This window comes from Myzus persicae, unplaced genomic scaffold (assembly GCF_001856785.1).
Source record: "Myzus persicae strain clone G006 unplaced genomic scaffold, MPER_G0061.0, whole genome shotgun sequence".
Lineage (NCBI taxonomy): Eukaryota > Metazoa > Arthropoda > Insecta > Hemiptera > Aphididae > Myzus > Myzus persicae.
In genome coordinates, this window is record NW_019102654.1 from 213,326 (window position 1) to 234,394 (window position 21,069).

A 21,069-nucleotide genomic window follows, 5' to 3' on the forward strand; every position below is an offset into this window, starting at 1 on the left:
AATTATTCGATTATGTGACATACCTTGCAGTTATCATACTAATTAAATAATATTACGATGTAGTGATCATAGTGGAATATAATATGTTTTGTTTTGTTTAGTCTAACGTTTTGCCGTGTGGTCATAGCTCATCTTTCGGAGATAGTTTACCATAACGATTAGCTTAATTAAACGTAAGTGGTAATATGGGTCAAAACACTAGACTAAACAAAACGTGCTCGTCACCACGTCATGTAGGATATCGATACCTATCGAGAATGAAATCCAATACACATCATTATTTTTACTGCGGTATACGGTATAATATGTACTACTACTATATTATATAAACCTTAGTGTTTACTATACCTAATGTAATGTTGTACAAACTATAAACAAATCACCTAATAAAATAAGGGGTTTAAATTGTGAAATGTTTCATAATATTATTATTTATCACTAAATGCTTAGTAAATTGGTTCACACCTTTGCTCGTTTAAACTTCTATACATTTGTATATATTGAGGTATTATACATTTAAAATTAAATTATAAGTAGCAATATGTACTTGGTGGTATACTTGGTGGTATTAAATTTTCCTCTGAAACACAATGACTATTCAATTACATTTAAAGTGGCTATTATGAGAAATAAATTGTCTGCTATAATGAGTGACCTTGAATTTAAAAGCGATGACACATAAATGGCGAATATTTGTATAGGAACTGGTGCTTGTTGACATTTTAAAAAATAGATGGAAGTCTCAAATATTACTCTATGTATATTCGATTTCTAATCATTAAACATCTCCACTGTACTTACTCACTAAAAAATATTTTCCGATAAATAAAGTCACATAATGTCATTAAAATGGTCAGTCTAATAGATAAATTTTCAAGTTAATAATACCTATAAATCTATACGAAATAGGGTATTTATTATTCATAGATATATTAATTTCTCATAAACAAACAAACTTACTCTCCATAAACTATTATAAAACAGTTTTACTCATGTTTTTGAAATATAATTTGTACTACTTATTTTCTTTATTGGCTGTTATTATGTTTGAATAATTGAGTAAATATGTTAGTTTCCAGAATAAGGTCATACAGAATGAGGTTTACCACGTTTACAGTTTGATTGCATATTAAAATATTATTACCTATATGTTATGGAAATGAGAATAAGTAATTTCTTGTTTTAACTGTGTATTCAATTTTTTACATAAAAACATTTTTGAATTATTATCGAAAAAACATTAGCATTATTAAAACATTAACCAACCTTTAATATAATACTACAAAATATGTAAACCAATGTTATTAATAATATTGCTTATACATGCTCATATTCGATGTATTCGATTAAAAACATAAAAATTAATATCTACAGCAAGGCGATCGCGGCCGGCGGTCAATGTACCAAATGTCTAAATAATACCAGATGCGTATATATCTGCTAATATTCAATACAGATTTAAATTATTATATTATTATACTATAATATATGTTCAAACATCTATACCTAGGTATTATTATTACAGCCGTCGGGCGTACCTCGTTGATTTGACTTGAACAATTTGTGTTGGTGTAATAGTGTCTAATTAAGTTATATCCGAATCAAAATCGTTGTTCATGTAGTATGATTATATATTTACATAATGGTTATAACTTATAACTTATACTCTTTGGTATTTGCCTAAGCAAAAAATGATCGTATTTTGAAAAATTCAAAACTTTAAGTGATCAGTTATATTAGCGCCTAGTGTCAACGTAGACAAATATCTCCTCAACTCGTCTCTGCAGGTTATGTCTTCTAGTCTTTGAAATTTGAACAATTTTTTTTAATCATCAATCATCACATAATTTACTTGACGCATTAAATTATTATTGTTTTCACCAAGTGGTACCATTTGTGTTATGTTTTAAATAAAAATAAAAATCCTGATTGGACAAAAACCGAATATTAATATGGAGGCTGTGGGTACCTACGGGGCCGTGATAAAACAACCGAAAGCAACAATATAGATTAAACAGATTTCTAAACGGAGCTTAATTAAAACTATACTCTAGCTATCTATCCGAAATTTCGTCGAAACAGTTTGACTGTTAGTTATTAGGCTTTATTTTCATATTTCCAAAAGATTAACTTGTATAACAAATGTATATGATATTATTGTGATAAGTTAAATTATTAATTTCTTTTAAGTATTCAAATGCGTCTAGTATAACTTTCTAAGTTTAAGAAGTGGTTGTGTTTGATATAGAGCTTGTAGAGATGAACTCTAAATTATGTATAAATATTATATAATACCCTACCACTATAAATATACAAAATAATAATATAATATTTTTTATCAAAATGGCTGGATTCATTTTATATATTATACATGTATAATGATTTCCAATACTTATTCAGAACTTTTACAAACCTACCGTGCACTACTGGCAGTGACGTGTTCACAGGGGTCGAAGTGGGCTGTTCATGTCCGCCCCCAACCCCGTTCTAAGTCATGAAGGAATTAACAATATATAGATGCTGTTACTGTGGCTATTTATATTTTTGTTCCGTGACTTTATTTCCACGTATTATATTTCAGATAGCCTCGTGGATACTATTCGCTGTAACGTAAAACGTCCATTATAATAATACACATTAATATTCTTTACTGCAAGATAATAAACTGACGACTTGTTTCAGTAAAGTTCCAAATTGTACACAGTAAAATGCTAAGAAAATATGAAATAATAAAAAATACGAATTATCAACAATAAAAAAATTGTATTGGTAGATCATAAAACCACTAAAAAGCATTAGAAACACTGTTATTTAGTATCACATAAAAACATTACACTTATTACACCCACTACGGTTAGGTTAGGTTAACATAGATTCGTTAGTTGTAAAACCTACTAAAAAATTGTGCTTGTCGTCACTTACTGGGCCCTCCCTAATATATATGTACCTATTGAACTTACAGAAATACCAAGATCTTGGATATAGTTTTTATTCAGTTTCAAGCTTGAGAAGTTAAAAAGTTTTTTTTGCTAATGTTTCTATAGGAGAAAAATACTGATTTTATTAAGGAGCGAAAAAAAATATATTAAGTAATAAGAATCTCGAAACTTGCACTCAAAATAAAATATTGCTTATTGTTATATTGACAATAATGCAGTAAGTATCAGCTATGACCACTACATTATCATTCATTTAATATAGGTAAATAGCAGAATTCAATTATATTATTTTCCTCTAGAAATAAATCAAAACTCTACCTAACCAGAAACGAGTTTCGCTGAAACGTTGAATATATAATAATATGTTATCCATATTACTGACATAATATACTCGTATTATGTAATTATAAAAATTATATCCCTATATTATTTGAATGTAAATTATAATCACAAATAATTATTACTCTGTCGAAATAATTCATCAAAATTGGTAAAGTAGGTATCTACAGTATATTATATATTTGAGTTGTGTACATAGTACATTATACACACAATACCTACTATGTATATATATTGTAGGTATACAGGTATAGGTGCAAAAACATGTTTCACCAAAACGACTCCAGGATCGCACTTCACATTTCAATCGCCGAGGTGACTTTTCATTACCAGATTTTTTTTTTGAAGATGATTTTAAGTAGGTCATTATTATTATGAGAAATAAAATAAAATATGTAATTATGAATAATTTCTGTAATTTGAAATGGGAATGATTATTTTATAAAAATTAAGAATAATATTCTTTGTAAATTAAATTGATTTCAGTTAGTATTTAAGTTTAAACTAAAATTACTAAGTATTTAACTTTATAAATGTATTACCTACAAATTTCTATAAATTGAAAAAAAAAGTTAGTTAACTGAGTTAAGAAAAGCCGTTAACTTTCCCAAGCTTGGATATATCAAATTTTTTTGATGAGTCAATTACTTTCCACTGTAACAATTATAGGCATTTGTTTAGGATAATAAAATTGTAATATCTTATACATAAAGATAACAAGAAACAACTTAAAATTAAATAATATTATGTACAAGTTTTAAATATTTATGTTACTGTTATAGCCTTACAGATATACCTACTCTTCGTCTCTTTAAGATAACCTAACCTACTACCTACAAATAATAATTTTGTTTTTAATGCATATAGTAGGTCATAATCGGCAAACCACATTACTCATTAGTTATAACTTATACTTATAATGATAAATTATTATGACGTAAACAATGACATAGATATATGACTATTAAAATAGTTATTATTATTATCATTGATTACTCACGCGACTCATTATTATTAACTATTATTTTAACTGAATTGATTTATTAAGTTTATTTTGTTTTAACTTTTTAACTCAACTAGTTACTTTTTGATTTTCATTATCTTAACTATTAACTTTCTAAGTTTCTTTTTTAATTAACATCAGGTTAATTTTTATTTTAAGGAGTAATAGTTTTATTTATTTATTTTGTTTTTAGTTTTATTACATTTCACTATTTGAGTCTATTTCATATTTTTCATCATCATGTCAAAAAATATTTACCGTGAATTTATTAAAGTTTAAAATTTTTCATTTTTTCATTATAACTTATATGGAAATACTGTATAATGGTTCTACCCGATAATTTTGGGTTGGTAAAAAATAAAGTACGCATAAATAAAAAAAATTAACTTTTAACATTGAACTTTTTGTTATTGATGAAACATTAACTTAACTCAACTGTGTTTTAAAAAAAATATTCATACTTGCCCGGCCTTGCGTTTAAGTATAAAAACTTAAGAATTATATGGTAAGTTATTATAATGGAGTCGAACAAATAAACCAATAGATTACCTACTGTAAAACATAAGTATTGAGAGGATGCCAGTAGAATATTTGTTAATTCTCTTTCGAATTCACCGAATTTGCTTTTAAATGTGTTTAATATATGCATAAATAGTATATAATAAAATATACTGATGAACGGCAGCTGAATAATATTTCCAACGAGAATTTATTAAGGCTGTGGAAAGCTAGAAGTTTTTTGTGTATTTAAACCAATAAGCTGAAGAAAAAAATATGCTTCAAATTTCCAATTTTAATTTTGAAAAAATATTTGAAATTGCTCGCTTCTTATCTTTCATATCTGTGTTTTGTAGGAAATAAATTTTTTTTAGTAACACTTAAGTAATAGTAATATTTGAAAAGAAAAGAAAATAAATTTGGTATACTATACAAATTCAACAATATAACAATTCGAAAATCCATTTCGTACATAACCTAGAAAAAAGAATAAGGAAAAAGACTTAGGATTTTCATGTTAAAACTTTTGTGATCCCAAAATATAGGAACGTGTGACTGCTCGTATATACCTACCTTACAGATTTCCAAGAATCTTAGCCGTAACTTATCTTAGGTTAGGTTAGGTTATCTTAGGCAAAGCTAACCAGCCAAATTTTTAAACTATTAAGAGAAGAACATTTACTGAGTATTTATAGTTCTTATTTTTCGATATCACAAATACAAGAAAAGTTCTTACTATTTAAAAATTAATTATTTCAAGCTTAAATAACTTTTCTTGTATTTGTGATATCGAAAAATAAAGACTAAGTCGCACAGTAAATGTTCTATTGTTTAAAGTGTGAATATTTGGTTGCTTAGCTTCAGTGATTCTATTTCGCTCAAAACAACTACTATGTTGTACGTTTGTGAGACCGAAACAACTCATGCCGGTGTGGCGTCCTCTCCTCTTAACCTTGAAATTATAAGTTAGTAATAATTTTAATTATGCAAATTATTAACCAGATGATTTAATACTTATATATTACAAATAGGTATTGTCTTTTGCTACTGATAAGATGTTATACTATGTAAGTAAGTACTAAGCAGTAATATTGAATTATTTTTCAAATAGTACTAACATATTTTATATTTTAGGTAGATCAAGTGACTTTTAACTACAACTAGGTATAATCTTATATCTGTCTATAGTCTTTACAAACGTCAAACCTCGATAATATATTATTATAACATTATCATTTTTGTAGGAACAATAATTACACCACAAAAGTCAACAAATATTTACTGTCTTCAGTATGGTACACTTGCCCCCAACAAATACATGAGAAATATTTTTAAAAAAATTGTATTTACATTTATTTTAGGTTCTGAGCCGATGATTTTACAATGATGTGTGTGTGAGTGTTTCTGTCATCACGTTTTATAACAGTAAAAATTCTTTGATTTTCTTCAACAGCGTCTTTTCTGGTTTTACCGATAGTTTTCAAAAGTATCAGTAAAAACAAATACAAAAGATTAAGAAAAATCAGAGATTTTTACACACAACCAGCTTTTGAAATAATCGATTTTGTTTTTAGTGTAACTCCAAAAAAATAGTAGATACTATAGTAATTTTCACCAAATATTTATGTATTAGCGATTTCTATGAACTATTTGAGATTTTCAATATTTTTAGTTTTATTTTCTATAAATAAAATTACAATTTTTTTCATTGGTTTGAAATGCTTGAAAATTCAATACAAGTATTCCTCATAAGAATAGTTATACTAGCAGTTTGGAAATATTAAAGATCCATATAGTCATATATATATATATTTATTTATTTTTATAAGTTTTGAATTATAAAGTAATATTGTAAGTATAAAAAATAAAAAAATTGTTAATTTAATATTAGTTAAATTACATATTAAATCAAAGAATAACGATTTTAGTTATTTTGTTATAATTAAAAAATATTATTCGTATTTTGTGGATCTTTTAGAGTAAATTATTATATTTTATTATATATTTTTTATTATTATATTGACATTTTCATATATAATTTTTTGGCGAAAATGAATTTACAGCTGCAGTGCTAATACCTAATAGTAAAATTAATTACTTTATAATCACAATAATATCATCAATTATACTTAGTGATATTATAGGTTAACATGCAGTCTTCACTCTTCGCTCAAAATCATTTTTCTATGAAATGAACTGTTTTTTAATTGAATTCAAATTAAAAATTTAACACATAATATATTACAATCATTCTCTAGACACCTATAAATACCTAATGTACAGCAGAGCGTTACCCATTACCTGTGTACTCTAGTTGGTTTTTTATGATATTTAAATTTTTAAGTAAGTTCTAAGTATGGAAAAGTATTAATATTTTTAAATGCTCATAATTCACTTAAAAATTAAAATATCGTAAAAACAAAGAGAGAACACAAATAAAGTTCTTACCTACAGGTTTGATAATTTAGGTAAATTCACTATAGTATCAAAACTAACAGCATATTATTGAAAGTAATGAACGAAAATTAGCTATGTTGTTTGTTCGTGTGTAAGACTGAGACAACACACGCGGGTGCGACGTCCTTTCAAGCAACAAACTTGTACAACACATACCAAAGTTGTAAACCTAAATAATTAGCTCTTATAGTTACTATTAGAATTAGTCTAATAAATAATACGTATCACCATCACCCTACTGTTTAATGTAGTTATTATTCATATAAGTATATTTGTAAATAAATTACTGTAAAACACCTATCTATATAACTAATAACCACCTGGTTTTTATACTTTGAGATTGTGAACGTTTCAAGACTTCAAGTACCTACGACTATTAAATTTTTATAACAATTTTCGATTTGATCACAACAAAATAACAAAATCACTCTATGAGAATTTGTTAACTTTTACGGTGTACGGGTGAATATCTAATGCCAAACTTCAAACGCTCATAAAAAATGTATTTGACTTTTCGGCAAACTTTTTTTTATTAGGTAAATGTGTAGGAAAACTTATGGGGACTCTTCTATTAAATTTTCAAATCTTATGTATACATAGACAATTTTTATTCATTTCTATTATGCTCAACTTTTTTTAAATTTCTACTAACAAAAACTTAAGAGTAACTTTGTATTACATTTTCAAGTTTTTTGACCGAGCCAAAATTTTTTATCGGCATTAATTTAAAAAACACTAATAAAAATCGAAAATATTGGACAAGATACTGAAGGTGAAAATCGAATCATTATTTTGACTACTTAGTTGGGTACGCGGTCACAAAATTGTTTTTTCTTTAAATAAACATCATCGTGAAATCAATACATTCATCGCTCAGAATCTAAAAAATAGTACCTTTATTTATAGTGAATACCAATAATATGGATAGATAAATATAATATTATAACAAGACTACTGGAGTTAGGGTGACTCTCTTCACCGTAGAGTAGTACCCACTCTACCCACTAAGCAGTACCAACTATCCACTACCCACTCTGTAGGTGTCTTCACCGTGGAGGCTTCAATATGCATTACTTGACGCGACATCTGTCGGAGTTGGCCATCCGGTCTCTTGCTCGTCTCACTCTTATCAGCCGCGACAACAAAGCGTGTGGGTAAAGATGTTGCTTACAATCTACTGTTATCAACACTCTAGACTACTCACCGCGCGAATGACTAAACTGATATTATTATTGTTGTTGTTGTTGTTGTTGAATCGGAAACAGTCGAAGACACTATAATACCACAAGGTACGTACGATCCCTGTGGACATGACGTAATCTTTGTGGCTACCGATCCGTCCGCAGCGACGCATCGTACTGACGGGCACAAACGACGATCTTCGGCGTCGGTGGCGGTGGTGGAGATGGTCTAATGACCAACCGTATTGTGATTACTAACTATTGAGTAACCGGTAAGATCAGGATAATATTTCCTATCGTCGACCGTCGTTACCGCGTCCGTCTCATGGATTTTTGCGCGGTGGATTGAATCGGCGGAAAAAAACTTACGTACCGAGCGCTACTCGACACAAATCGGAAGAGATAAAGTAGGAACACCTAGCGCGAAATATTTTTGGAAAGACAACACCCAAACACCGGTTTCACGTACCATCGCACGTGCTTTTGTTTCGACTATTCCGAGTGATGTGGTGGCGAATATAGTCCTGTGCGGAAGAAAACGCCTCTATAGTGGTCTGGTGAAACCGTAGCAATGAGCGATTTCTCTGTGCGCATGTATACAAAAACCATGGCAGCGGCGGCCATGCGTCGAAACTGTTGTTGCTGGAAACGTGTCAGGGTGAGTATCTGCCAGTTCATTGAAGCTGTAGCATTACAGTATCATATTTAACCAAACAGCATGTCTAATGTCTGTTTCACTTACAGGTGTTACTCGTGTGTTCTGTCATCCTGTTTGTCCTGGTCAACGTGATACTGACTTTGCTCACCGCTAACCACCATGTTGACCCTGCAACTTCTGCAGTAGGTATTGGTTACAACAACAGTAGTAAATGGGTTCAAGGTGATACAGCAAAGTACATATCTATAGAGGTACTGTCTAGTAAAAACCGCGTGAGGATATGTGTTGACGATGCAACGGTAATTTACATATTATTTACATTGATATTGTTCTAGCTTAAAATATATAATACTAGAAAACTGAAAATTATTTGATTACAATTAATTATCGAAAATAATAATGAACCAGTGTGTTTCGCTAATGCAAACTTTTGAATTGCATAATGCGAATTTCAGTAATGAATTAAAATTGTATGTTAACAGTGTTGACTCAATGCCCAAAGTTGATAGTTTATTATCATTGAATTTATCTGAATTTGAAAATATTTAGTTTTAATAATGATTGATATAATATAATTTAGTATATTATTGTTTTGGTTATCATAATACGGTACATTTTAAAATTATTTAATATTAAAGTGGAACACAAATTCAAAATTTTATAGCATAATATAGGTTGTAAGAATTGTATGCAAATTATAAGTGCGTAAATTATTATAATTTAAAAATGTTCATATACCACATACTCATTGCAGAAAAATTTAAATCATAAAAACAGAACATACAAACACAGATAATATACTCAAATTTAATATTAAAGATAATAACAAAAATTGGTTTTGCGGAATGCAAATTTGCTATATTGCGCAAGGTTCAAAGAGAGAAACCTAACAAAGCTCTGATATTTTCTTTGCATAAAATAAAATTAGTAAAAAAAAATATATATTTATTTATTTATTTTCAGGTGATTGATGATAGTGATCCATTAAACAATAGAGGCATGCATGTTGTTGTCTTGAATCAACACACTGGTATGGTGATGGCTCAACGGGTATTTGATACATACATGGATGATGAACCGCTCATTGGTTTTTTGCATCGTGTGTCCTCTGGCCGTATAATGATATTTGCTGTTAAAGTTAGTACTGGCCATATATTATATTTCATTATTTCACAATTATTATTATTCAAAATTCTTATTCACACATTTATCCAATAAATTTTAATATACAAGCTCCAAACTTATCCTTTTTGTTTAAGTTGTAACTTGTATTGACTATTATAAAGTTTAAAATTGTAGTTATTAATAATAGTAATAAATTTGCTCGATTCAATTATGAAAATTACTTGTATGTATTAAAAACAATGAAAATCGTAGAATAGCTAATTGTGCTCAAAAAGTAACATAAAAACCCCCACAAAGTGAAAAATTGAGTGTATAAGATTAGAAATAATAGGTAGACATAATTATAAAAAGAAATTTTAAGTACAATTCCTGTTTTTAGTTGTTAATAAGTAAAACATATAGCTGTTGATTTAGATGGCATTAACTATCACTAAATTTGTATGTTATATATTCAAGTCAGTTTGTCAATTAGCGTCACATACATTGTCGTGTGCAACCTACCTAATTTTAGTTAATATAAAGAAATGACATTTTGACTCCAGTATTTATTAATGATTGCTTATTTTAATAACAAATATAAATAAAACTTGTAATATGTAAGCTTCTTAAGTTTTCATGCATGTTAAATTACTGTCAATATATTTATACCGTGTCAGCTAAGTAAAACTTTGGAATTTTAGTGTTTGTCAATTTGGACTTATTTTTTAAATTTAATTTAATCTTTCTATACTACTTATTAGGATGAAGCATCATTCCACCTCACCAACGAAGGTAGGCGTGCTATGCAAATGCATACTGGCGCAAGCGGTGCTAGTGCTAGTAGAAGTGGATCTGGATCTGCTGCAGGTGGATCATTGTGGCTGTATGAACTTGGTTGGCGTGATATGTGGGCAATGGTAGCCAAACATCATAACAATGATCCAGAAGGAGAGAGAAATGTTGATGGTATTGGTGGTCGTGTATACGGAGAGAGCTATAATAGCAACCCGAGCTTAGTCTTACAACATAATAGTAAGAGTGTACCAGCTATATCTTCTTGGGGCACTGATGTTTTACTGCGCGTACAAGTTCCACTTGATGTAAATCGTAGTCATAACAATCAAAGTGAGTATTTATGTATAACTTAAGCATAATCACCCAGTTTATTTAACATTTAATTTTTCTATACCTTACATTAATTATTGATTTGTAGATGACGAGTGGTGTGATTCGTGGATAACAGCTGGTGCTTCCGAAGATAACAATGATGATGGTGGTGATTTTGTGGACAGTGGCTCCATTATTGATGATGATGTTATAGTTGAATCACCACTGGCACGGCGACAACGATTCTGTAGCCGTATCGAGGGCTATGGTGATGTATGTAGCTGCGTACATCCTGCTCCTCTAGACTTCCATCCATTGCCTGTGAGTGTAGAATATTTTTATTGAAATAGGAAAAATTACCCATTAGGTCATATAATAATTTGAATTATTTGTATGCAGATACCTGATTCAAATATTGACAGAGTGCCTGTGGTAATAGTAGCTGGTAATCGAGCTGACTATCTTTACAGGTATTATAATTATTCTTTGTAGACATACTAAGTGATTTATATTATATGCTGATTATGTATTACTTACTTTTTTATATTATATTGTTGTGGAAGTTTAATTTTAGTATATTCTGTATAATTGTGATTTAAAGGACACTAAAATCTGTGCTGAATGCTCGAGGTGTTCAACGACATATGGTTACTGTTCATGTAGACGGATATTATGATGAACCAGTTGAAGTGGCTCGGCTGTTGGGTGTGAGGGCTGTGCAACATATGCCTGCTGTAGGAGATTCGGCCAGTGGTGTTGGTGGAGGGCAAATTGCAAGCAATTCTAATTCACGTCGCCGTCGAGTAACACAGCATTATAAATCAGCCTTAACAAACACATTTGGTTCACTGTTCCCACAGGCTGATTATGCTATTGTGTTGGAAGACGACCTTGATGTTTCCGTTGACTTTTTTAGGTGTCTGCTTATATTATTCTTCTAAATATTTTATTGAACATTATAATTTACTGATGATAAGAAAATTAGCTTGGTATTAACATTGTATGAAGTTAACTGTTGATTTATACTCTCTTGTATTAATGTGAAATATTTGTTGTGTTGCTTAGCTTCTTCAGTCAGACTCTTCCACTATTGGCAGTAGCTGACGACTCTACAGATGGTGGTAGTGGTTCTGGATCGCTGTACTGTGTGTCTGCATGGAATGACCAGGGATATGAGCATACTGCTAGTCGACCAGATGTTTTATACCGGGTCGATTGGATGCCAGGATTAGGATGGATGCTTAAAAGATCCTTGTACAAAGACCAATTAGAATCAGAATGGCCAACAGTAGAAAAAGTTAGTTTATGCTATTTTCTTTATATATTTTTTAGATTCGTAATTTTATAATATGTCTTCATAAATTCGTTAAATTTCTTAGTTTTGTTTTTAAATCACCTTGTCTTTTTTATTTTGCAAGGCAATTGTTTTAATAGGTTTATTGCTGTAATAATGAATTAATTTTTTCCTGTTTGATGTTAATAGTTAATACAGTCGACTCTCGGTGACTTAAAGTTCATGAGGAGGAAAAAAATTTGACTTACTAAAAATGTTGAATTTTCAAAATCATTAAATATTATTGTTATTTGAAGGGGAATTTTATTTATTCAAGAATTTATAGATACTGAAATTCAACTGTATTTCATTACCTTTTTCTAATAATAAAATAAAATAGGTTATTTTTGTTTAACTTGGACCATAAACACATCAATTACTTCTGCTGTCAACTAAAAACTAACTGATATCAATATGATTGTTTAGCCCTGGGATTGGGATATGTGGATGCGATCAACTAAAGTTCAGCGTGGTAGACAATGTATAGTACCAGAAGTTAGCAGAACATATCATTTTGGATCATCTCGTTCTGTTAACGTGAATCCATACTTTCAACGTACATACTTTGGTCGTCACGCATTCTACAACCCTAATGCTGCTACAAATGGAGGAAGTGCTGGATCTCATAGTGGTGGAACTGGAGGAGAATATGATGATGGAGGGGGCCTGATTCGTTTTAAAAACATTGACAAGTCAGTATATTTTACTAAAATTAAATAATATTTTTTGTATTATGATATTTACTGGTTTATTTTCTCATATATTAATTAGTTTGAATTTGTTATTCTACAATGCTTATAGATGAGTATACGGAATAAAATTGTATGTGTTATGTTTTTAGGATGACTCGAATAGCATACCTTGGGTGGATGGAACGTAGGATCATGACAGAAGGCCAACTGTTAGACCACAGTAGGTGGCCATGTCGAAAAAAACAGTGGAATAATGAAGGTAGAAGACATAATGATAACAGAAGAATGCAGGATGCCGGAAACAGAAACTATTATCAATCAGATGAAGAATTTTTTGTTATTGATGAAATGATGAATAGTGATAATACAATTAGGTCTAAGAAATTATTTATATTATATATAAAAATGGAAGATCCATCTGGTGGCAATAGAAATACAGCAAATGTTGCTTGGACTCCTTTGGCAAAGGTAAATAAGTAAATGTTGAAAAATAGTTTGTTTAATGGTTATTAACAGAATTGAAGGTGGTTAATACTTTAATCAATTTAGACCTAAAAGCCTGACTAAACTTAGTAAATTACACATAGTTAAAATGTTTTTCATTATAATTTATATTGAATGAAATGTATTTGTATTTATTTATTTTTTAACTTGGAATGGTGAACGGGACTGTTAGGGATGGTGTAGTGTGAAGTACTTAGGATTGGTGTTACTAAATAATTGTGGTTTTGAGGATGGCATCAGAAATAAGATTATGTGCAAACGGATAAAGTGAAGAGAAGTGTCAGGCATTTTATATGACAAGAGAATGTTTTTGAGATTATAATATAAAATTTTACACCACAGTTGTGAGGTCGGGCAAGCTATATAGATCGCAGTGTTTGGCAATAGACAATAACATATTAAAACAGAACATGAGGGTGAATATAACAAAGATGAGAATGCTAAGGTAAATATAACTGTAGAATAATAAATGAATTAATTGGGCATAGTGTAGGAGTGGCACCATTTATAGACAAAATGAGGGAGAATAAGTTTAGATGGTTTTAACATGTTATGAGAAGTAATGACTCGGAAGCAGTGAGAGCAGCTATGAAAATAAATTTAGCAGGAGAGGCAAGTTGAGGAAGACTGGAAAAGAGATGGATAGATAAAATACTGAATGGCGCTAAAAAAAAAGGTGGCTTTGAAAAAGAGAAATGAGGAACAGCAATATGGAGGTATAGGACAAGAATAACAGATCGAAAATAATTAGGCGTGAAGGACAAATAAACAGAAGAAAGTTGACTACATTATGTATTATGCTTTGACCCATGCAGAGATTCTCAGTATGTGTGAATGTTGCCAAGCTGCTGAATTATCATTAAATTATGTGTTATTGACTTATGTACATGCATGCTTGCATGTACTATAAATACCAAAATAGCTGATAATCTTATAAATTGCCTAATAATTGTGTTAACATCATTCAATGCTCTCAACTGTTATAAGCTATGTTTAAATATATTATAGAATATAACTATATTTGCTTGTATATTTAGTGCCTAGGTATATGGGACTTAGACATTAGAGGGCATTACAAGGGACTGTGGCGGCTATATCTTAATACAGATAATCAAGATGACGGAACAAATGCAGATGAAGAAGGAATTCCAACACATATTAAAAGCGGTTCTGAATTATTTATCATAAGTTGCCCATTTTCACACTTTTGGTAAGTTTTACAAATGTTTTAATAACTAATAATTAATGTACCATTATATTCATTGTTATTCTGGTTAAGTATTTATTGATATTTAAGGAAATTATCACTATTTGTGTTATGTACATGTATATTATGTTAGAATTTAAATATGAAATGAAGGATAGTTGGGAGATGGGGGGTGTGCCTAATTTTAATGCCTTCTTTATCCTCCATGGTATGTCATAATACTGTAACTTCTTTAAACTAAATCATTTTCTTATTTATTATAGCAAATTCAAGCCAATGAATGTTACTGCTTTATGGTACAATAGTATTGGTGTTGGTGAAGATGACGATGGTGGAGACGATATGCTGTAGGCTTAAACTGCCGAGGATAAGAAAACTACTTTTTTATGTAGTTATTACCATTATATTATATATTACATATCTATGTTAAATGTTTACAATTACAATTTTATAATGTTTTTACTATTGTATAATTTTAATCATCTCATTTATTATTATTTTGTAAAAACATACTTGTCTAATATTGTCATAGACTTATAGAAATAAACATAGGTTTATTGAGTATGATAATGCCTGGCAAGCTTATTACGAGGCTCCTAATCTAATTAATGTTTTGAACAATCACTCTAATTGGCTGTCCTTGGAACAATACTTCCGTTTCTCTCACTTTTATCATACCAGTACCTAACCTATCTCTCTTGATCTGTTTGGCATAACCACGCCTCCCAACTCTCAGGGCAAATGTTCCGTTTAATTCTGTAATTCTATAATCATTTTATATGTTTTATTTTAAGTTTTATGTACATTTCTTCCAGTTCTAACTAAAGAAAACTGCCGACATAGTATTTTAAACCTAATTTGTAATGTAGAGACTGCTTCAATTTCTTATTTGATTTAATTTTCCTAGCTAAAGCTGGGTTCTCATGAATTGTGTTCTTGCCAAAATTTGTCACTTTTGGATGTTAAAAATACCATTGAAATGGTACACGTATATAATAAATTACTTGTGACTGGTGTGTTTCCAGAAAACGTAGCATTTGTTAAAGAAAAAGCAAATAATATACTTTTTGATGTACTTGACAAATGTGCTAATTGTTGGAACATTATGAATGAAACTATGTGAATTACTGGCCCATATGATTATAGGTGTATTTGGCAAGTATACCAATCATAGGAACCCAACTTTAAAAGTAAACTGTGGGATTTTCACTTTATTAACTGTATAATATAGATATATTATATTTGTTATTTTATGTCAAGAATAACACAATGATTAACTAATTATTTTATTGTTTTTAATGTGTTTATGAAAAATTTGTTTTATATTGACCTCAAAGATAAAATATGTTGTATTTTATTGTTATTTTTAAGTTAAAGTTAAATTATATTTTTATATTAAGGTTGTAGAGACTGCCCCCATCCCATTAATTTGTGTATAGTTTTTATTTTTAATAAAACTGACATTAATAAATGTTTTTTATTACTGTCTTATTATATTTTTTGTTCATACATAGACTACAATTTAAGTATAGCAATATAAACACCATTTTTATATAATATTATATCTATCTTTAATATATGTGCATCAAATATAAGTTCCAAAATAAATTTCCCTAACTATAGAAAATGTGAAAAATAAAATAAAACGCTAAAAACTACTGACACAGAGTACAAACGCTTCATTGAAAAAATATATATATATAAGCCACTATCTTACTTTATTCAATAAAAAGTTGCTCTGCATATTAAAAATTGTTGCTTACATCTAACAAATACAGCTTTGTTTGGACTAATAATTACTTTGTTTTTAGCAAAAAATCCAAAATTACTACAGCAATCCAAACAATTCTGTGTTTCTGTATTTATTAGAAATAAATTTAATAATAGATAACACTGTATAACTAACTGTAAATATTTTGAAATTAAGTTTGAATTTAAAAGTACAATTTATTATTGCACAAGAATTTACCGATCTAGTATTAATCTAATTGATTTTGATAACAGCTTACAATGGTATTTAGAATTACGTAATGTAAATGATATTTACATAATCAAAGGAGATACTTATATAGATATTAATAGCAACAATTTGAACTCACTAAATTATCTTAATGTTATAGCACACTAACTATATCAGGAATAGCAAATCAATGGGACACAAAAAAATTTTGAGGGCACTCAACATATTAAAATACTTATTATAATATTATATTTAATTTTAATTTTAATAAAAAATAATAAGACCATCATTTTTGATTATTTACATATAGATAAATATTTCATAATTTAAAATACCGCGTGAAAAAATTTTTAAAAAAACAGGTCATTTTATTAAAAATTTGACATCTCTGGCCAGTATACTCCTTGCATTATTGATTATACATGAATAATCGATCATCATAAAAAGTCTATTGATGATATTTTCGTCAAAAGTGTTAATTGCAATAACCTAAAATCAAGTGTTTTATATTCTCTCTAAGTGACCATTTACCTTTATTTGTTTTGATTAATATAATAAGTTGTACAATGGTAGGTTCCACTTAACTTCCCTTAGATAAAAATTAAAAACCCTAATACTGTTATTGATTTATAATTGAAAAATGTATTGAAGTTTAAACTTATAAGTAATTTATTTTTAAACGCAAATAGGTCAGATTTGATGAATGAAAATAATGTTAATACCTCACTCGACATATTTAATAGCAAATTAAAAATATTAATTTGTAATGCTTTCTAAACATATACATACATCTCAATTTCAAAAATGGATATCCAGGGGTATTATTACATCAATTACAGTCTAATCATTAATCATTAGACATAAACGAAAGATAAATTCTAAAAAACTTAATAATCTATTTGATATAAAATATAATATTTATTACATTAAGTACAGGAATTTATTACAATATTTAATTTGTGGGGAAAAAAATATGTATTTTTAGAAAGAACTACTATACTATAATGAGGATAAAAAAAAGTCTGGACTCTAATCAAAGATGTGAGCAATTTGTTTTCTTGTGACTCTAAACCTATTAATTGTATTAAAAATAATGATGATAATAATAGAATTACTAATAAACAAAAAATTACAGTTTAATTTAATAAGTCCCAATATCATATTCTTTAGCAATGTTGGAAACAATGGAAACAGTATCACAAACAAAAAAAAATCTAATGATTACAGTTATTTTATCATGATACCTATATTACACATGAGAAATATGATAAAAGTGACTTGATCTTCTTAACCCTAGTACTTTAAAAGAAATCAAAGAAAACATTATGAATATAAAAGACAATTCCTCTTTTTTTATGGTAAACTTACAAATAGAATCCTTATACATGCATGAAAAACTATATTAATGCTTTTATATATTATTAGTTTTAATAAGGCTATACTATCTGGAATATATCTTATAATTTAGAGCTCAGTAGTTGTAGGAGTTGAGTATTATTCTATATACTCTCAATTTATAGCAAACCAAGTTAGAAATCTGAACTTTACATAGGTGAGTTTAAAAATTGAAAATGTTCATCAATTTTAGAGGAAAAGTGCATATTTATTGATTTTTATACTCATATTTTGCACATTTTATACATTTTCTAAAAAAATTGATCTTTTTCTTTCATAAGCTGTGTATTTTAATAATAATATTGAATATAAAACTCAATATTATTGAATGTAGATATTTATTAATATCGGCAGTTATTTTCGAATATATTTTTCAGTTCAATAAAATGTCAAAATGAACGGTTTTTTTTGCCATATTTGAAATACCATAAGTTTTTTTAAATATTTTAAATTTCTTTTGGTGCAAATATATAACATTAAAAAATGGATTTTTTGGAATTTTAAATTTTGAAGAAATTTATTAATTTTTTTTTTGTAAATTCGAAAAAAAATAAAATATAAGCTACTTGACAAATAAAAGTGTTTACCGTCAAATTTTTTCCTAAAAATTAGATTGTCTATTTTCAAAAAAAAAATATATGTAGGTATACTATACATGAAGCGCAAGTGTCTATAAATTATAAAGATAAAAAAAAAAATGTTTAAATTTTGAGGATTGATTAGAACAAAAGTTATTTCATTTGTCAGGTAATTCTGTTACATCTCGTAAATGAAGTACGGTGCATCTGAAAAAAAACATATAAATTGAAATGTCCAAATTGCATGCCGTTTCTTTGAGGGATCTATCCGAATTGCATACCAACTAAATAACTTACTCTTGAATGAACGAGCTTTTGTTACATTACAATAAAGTATACAACTATTGTAGTGAATGCATGTAAGCGAATATATCTCGGCATAGAATATTACATATAAATAAATAATAATAAAATAATAAAGACGTGATAGTTCATATTAATAATAATAATATTCATACCGGAATCATCTTTTTTTGAATAATAATATAGAAATAGATATAGTAAGTAATGTTTGAAACTATTGTCAATGAAAAATGTTACAATATATTATATAATAATAAATTAAAAAACAATAATAATAATTAATAATATTAGATAATAATATTATAATAATATAATTGTCTATATAGTATAGGCATAGTCATATTTAACGTCATATATATTATATTAGACATTTGGAAAAGTATTCCTTTATTTATTTTGCTGTGGGCAACACCTTGTATGCCATTTTTTCTACATGTACAAGTCTATTAATTTCATTATTTTCAAATTCCGTCATTACAAAGCTTATACTTTTTTCTTTTGCTAATATTTCCCGACGTCTTTTATTTAAATTTAAACTGCGCATTTTTACATATATATCACATTGTAATTGCTATTTAAGAAATCAACTAATTGAAATATATAAGGACTTGGAGAGTAAGACATGCTATTCAGTTTGGAATTGAATGATTCACAAACTTTAGTTTACGTATTGTAGAATTAGAAAATTCAGCTCAAATAGATGGTGGAAATAAACTGTTAGCCATCACATAAGTTTCTAAGAATTAGTCACAAAATTCATGTATACGTCCATGTGTGGGTTGAATTGCCACGATTTCGTTTGTGGAACAGTCGTCTACATCATTTGGATTTAAAAAGGACAGTCCAAAAAATAATTTTAAAAATATTTCGATTTCTGTTTTTTTTTTTAAATTTGTGCACAAATCTTCTGATTGTATTTTTCTCCATATGCTCTGCTCTAAGTGAAAACGACATTCTTTTCTTATTGTATTTGGAAAAACAACTAGAAATGCAGAATGAATAGCTACTTTAAAGTCAGCGTAAATTATTTTTGGTGATGAATTTAAGTTCAAATAGTTCATCTTCATTAATAAATTAGACAAAGCATCTTCATAAATTTGATTTTTGATACCAGTTAGCAAAAAAAAATTAGTGGCGTATAGTTATGATTTTTAACACCGTGAATTGTAAAAAATAGGTAAAACATTTTAGGGAAACTTTTAAATGTACCGTCAACAAACAAACACTCACTAAAATATTTTAAATTTGCGTGTGTTGCAAATGCCACAATATTTTTATCATGATTATTAATAAATAAAAATCGTCATGTCTATTAGTTTTAATGTATAAATTATCTAAAGCTGTATGTAAATTAATCAAAGTTTCTGGCAGTTTAGGATAAATGCTTGATCAGGCATAATGTACATTTTTCGAACTCGTGTACTGACGTGTAGTGTCATCTGTTGTTCATGTACTAATATCAGTAATAACTCCCTTTAATAGCTCACGATGCAATATTTTACTTGGTTTTTCAAAAGGATCATCTAGACCTTTACGTTTTAAATCATTACGTACCCGTTGTCTATTTAATTTTTGTTTATCATCTTTGTTGTGATATATCTTGCGAAATATAACTTTCTGTTCACCGTTTATATACAATAATTTTATGTAAGCCGTACACTAACGTTTACAACAAGCCCACCTTTCAATAGCATTGCACAATAACTTTTGAAAATAAAATTTAAACTCATCAATTACAAAAAGTTTTTTGTTTTTTTCACTCAACATATGTCATATATATATTTCAACTTGTGGTTCCAAGATCACACTAC

The 21,069-nt window shown here is 28.4% G+C and overlaps 1 protein-coding gene across 1 annotated transcript; it reads left to right on the forward strand.

Moving 5' to 3' along the window:
- Positions 1–8,393: 8,393 nt before the first annotated feature.
- On the forward strand, positions 8,394–16,581 carry LOC111032872 (protein O-linked-mannose beta-1,2-N-acetylglucosaminyltransferase 1-like). Its single transcript, XM_022313337.1, has 12 exons — positions 8,394–9,075; positions 9,162–9,374; positions 10,039–10,212; positions 10,941–11,304; positions 11,393–11,607; positions 11,686–11,756; positions 11,888–12,202; positions 12,352–12,583; positions 13,046–13,311; positions 13,461–13,779; positions 14,853–15,025; positions 15,286–16,581. Exons 1-12 carry the CDS (start codon positions 8,989–8,991, stop codon positions 15,371–15,373), a joined length of 2,517 nt encoding a protein of 838 aa, XP_022169029.1. The 5' UTR covers positions 8,394–8,988; the 3' UTR covers positions 15,374–16,581.
- The last annotated feature ends 4,488 nt before the right edge of the window (positions 16,582–21,069 follow it).

What these genes read in the sequence shown, in the direction of transcription:
- LOC111032872 (XM_022313337.1), top strand. Translation starts at nt 8,989, where the DNA reads ATGAGCGATTTCTCTGTGCGCATGTATACAAAAACCATGGCAGCGGCG. An exon ending in TATGTGTTGACGATGCAACG is followed by an intron (nt 9,375 to 10,038) that starts GTAATTTACATA and finishes ATTTATTTTCAG; the next exon opens with GTGATTGATGATAGTGATCC. An exon ending in TAATGATATTTGCTGTTAAA is followed by an intron (nt 10,213 to 10,940) that starts GTTAGTACTGGC and finishes ACTACTTATTAG; the next exon opens with GATGAAGCATCATTCCACCT.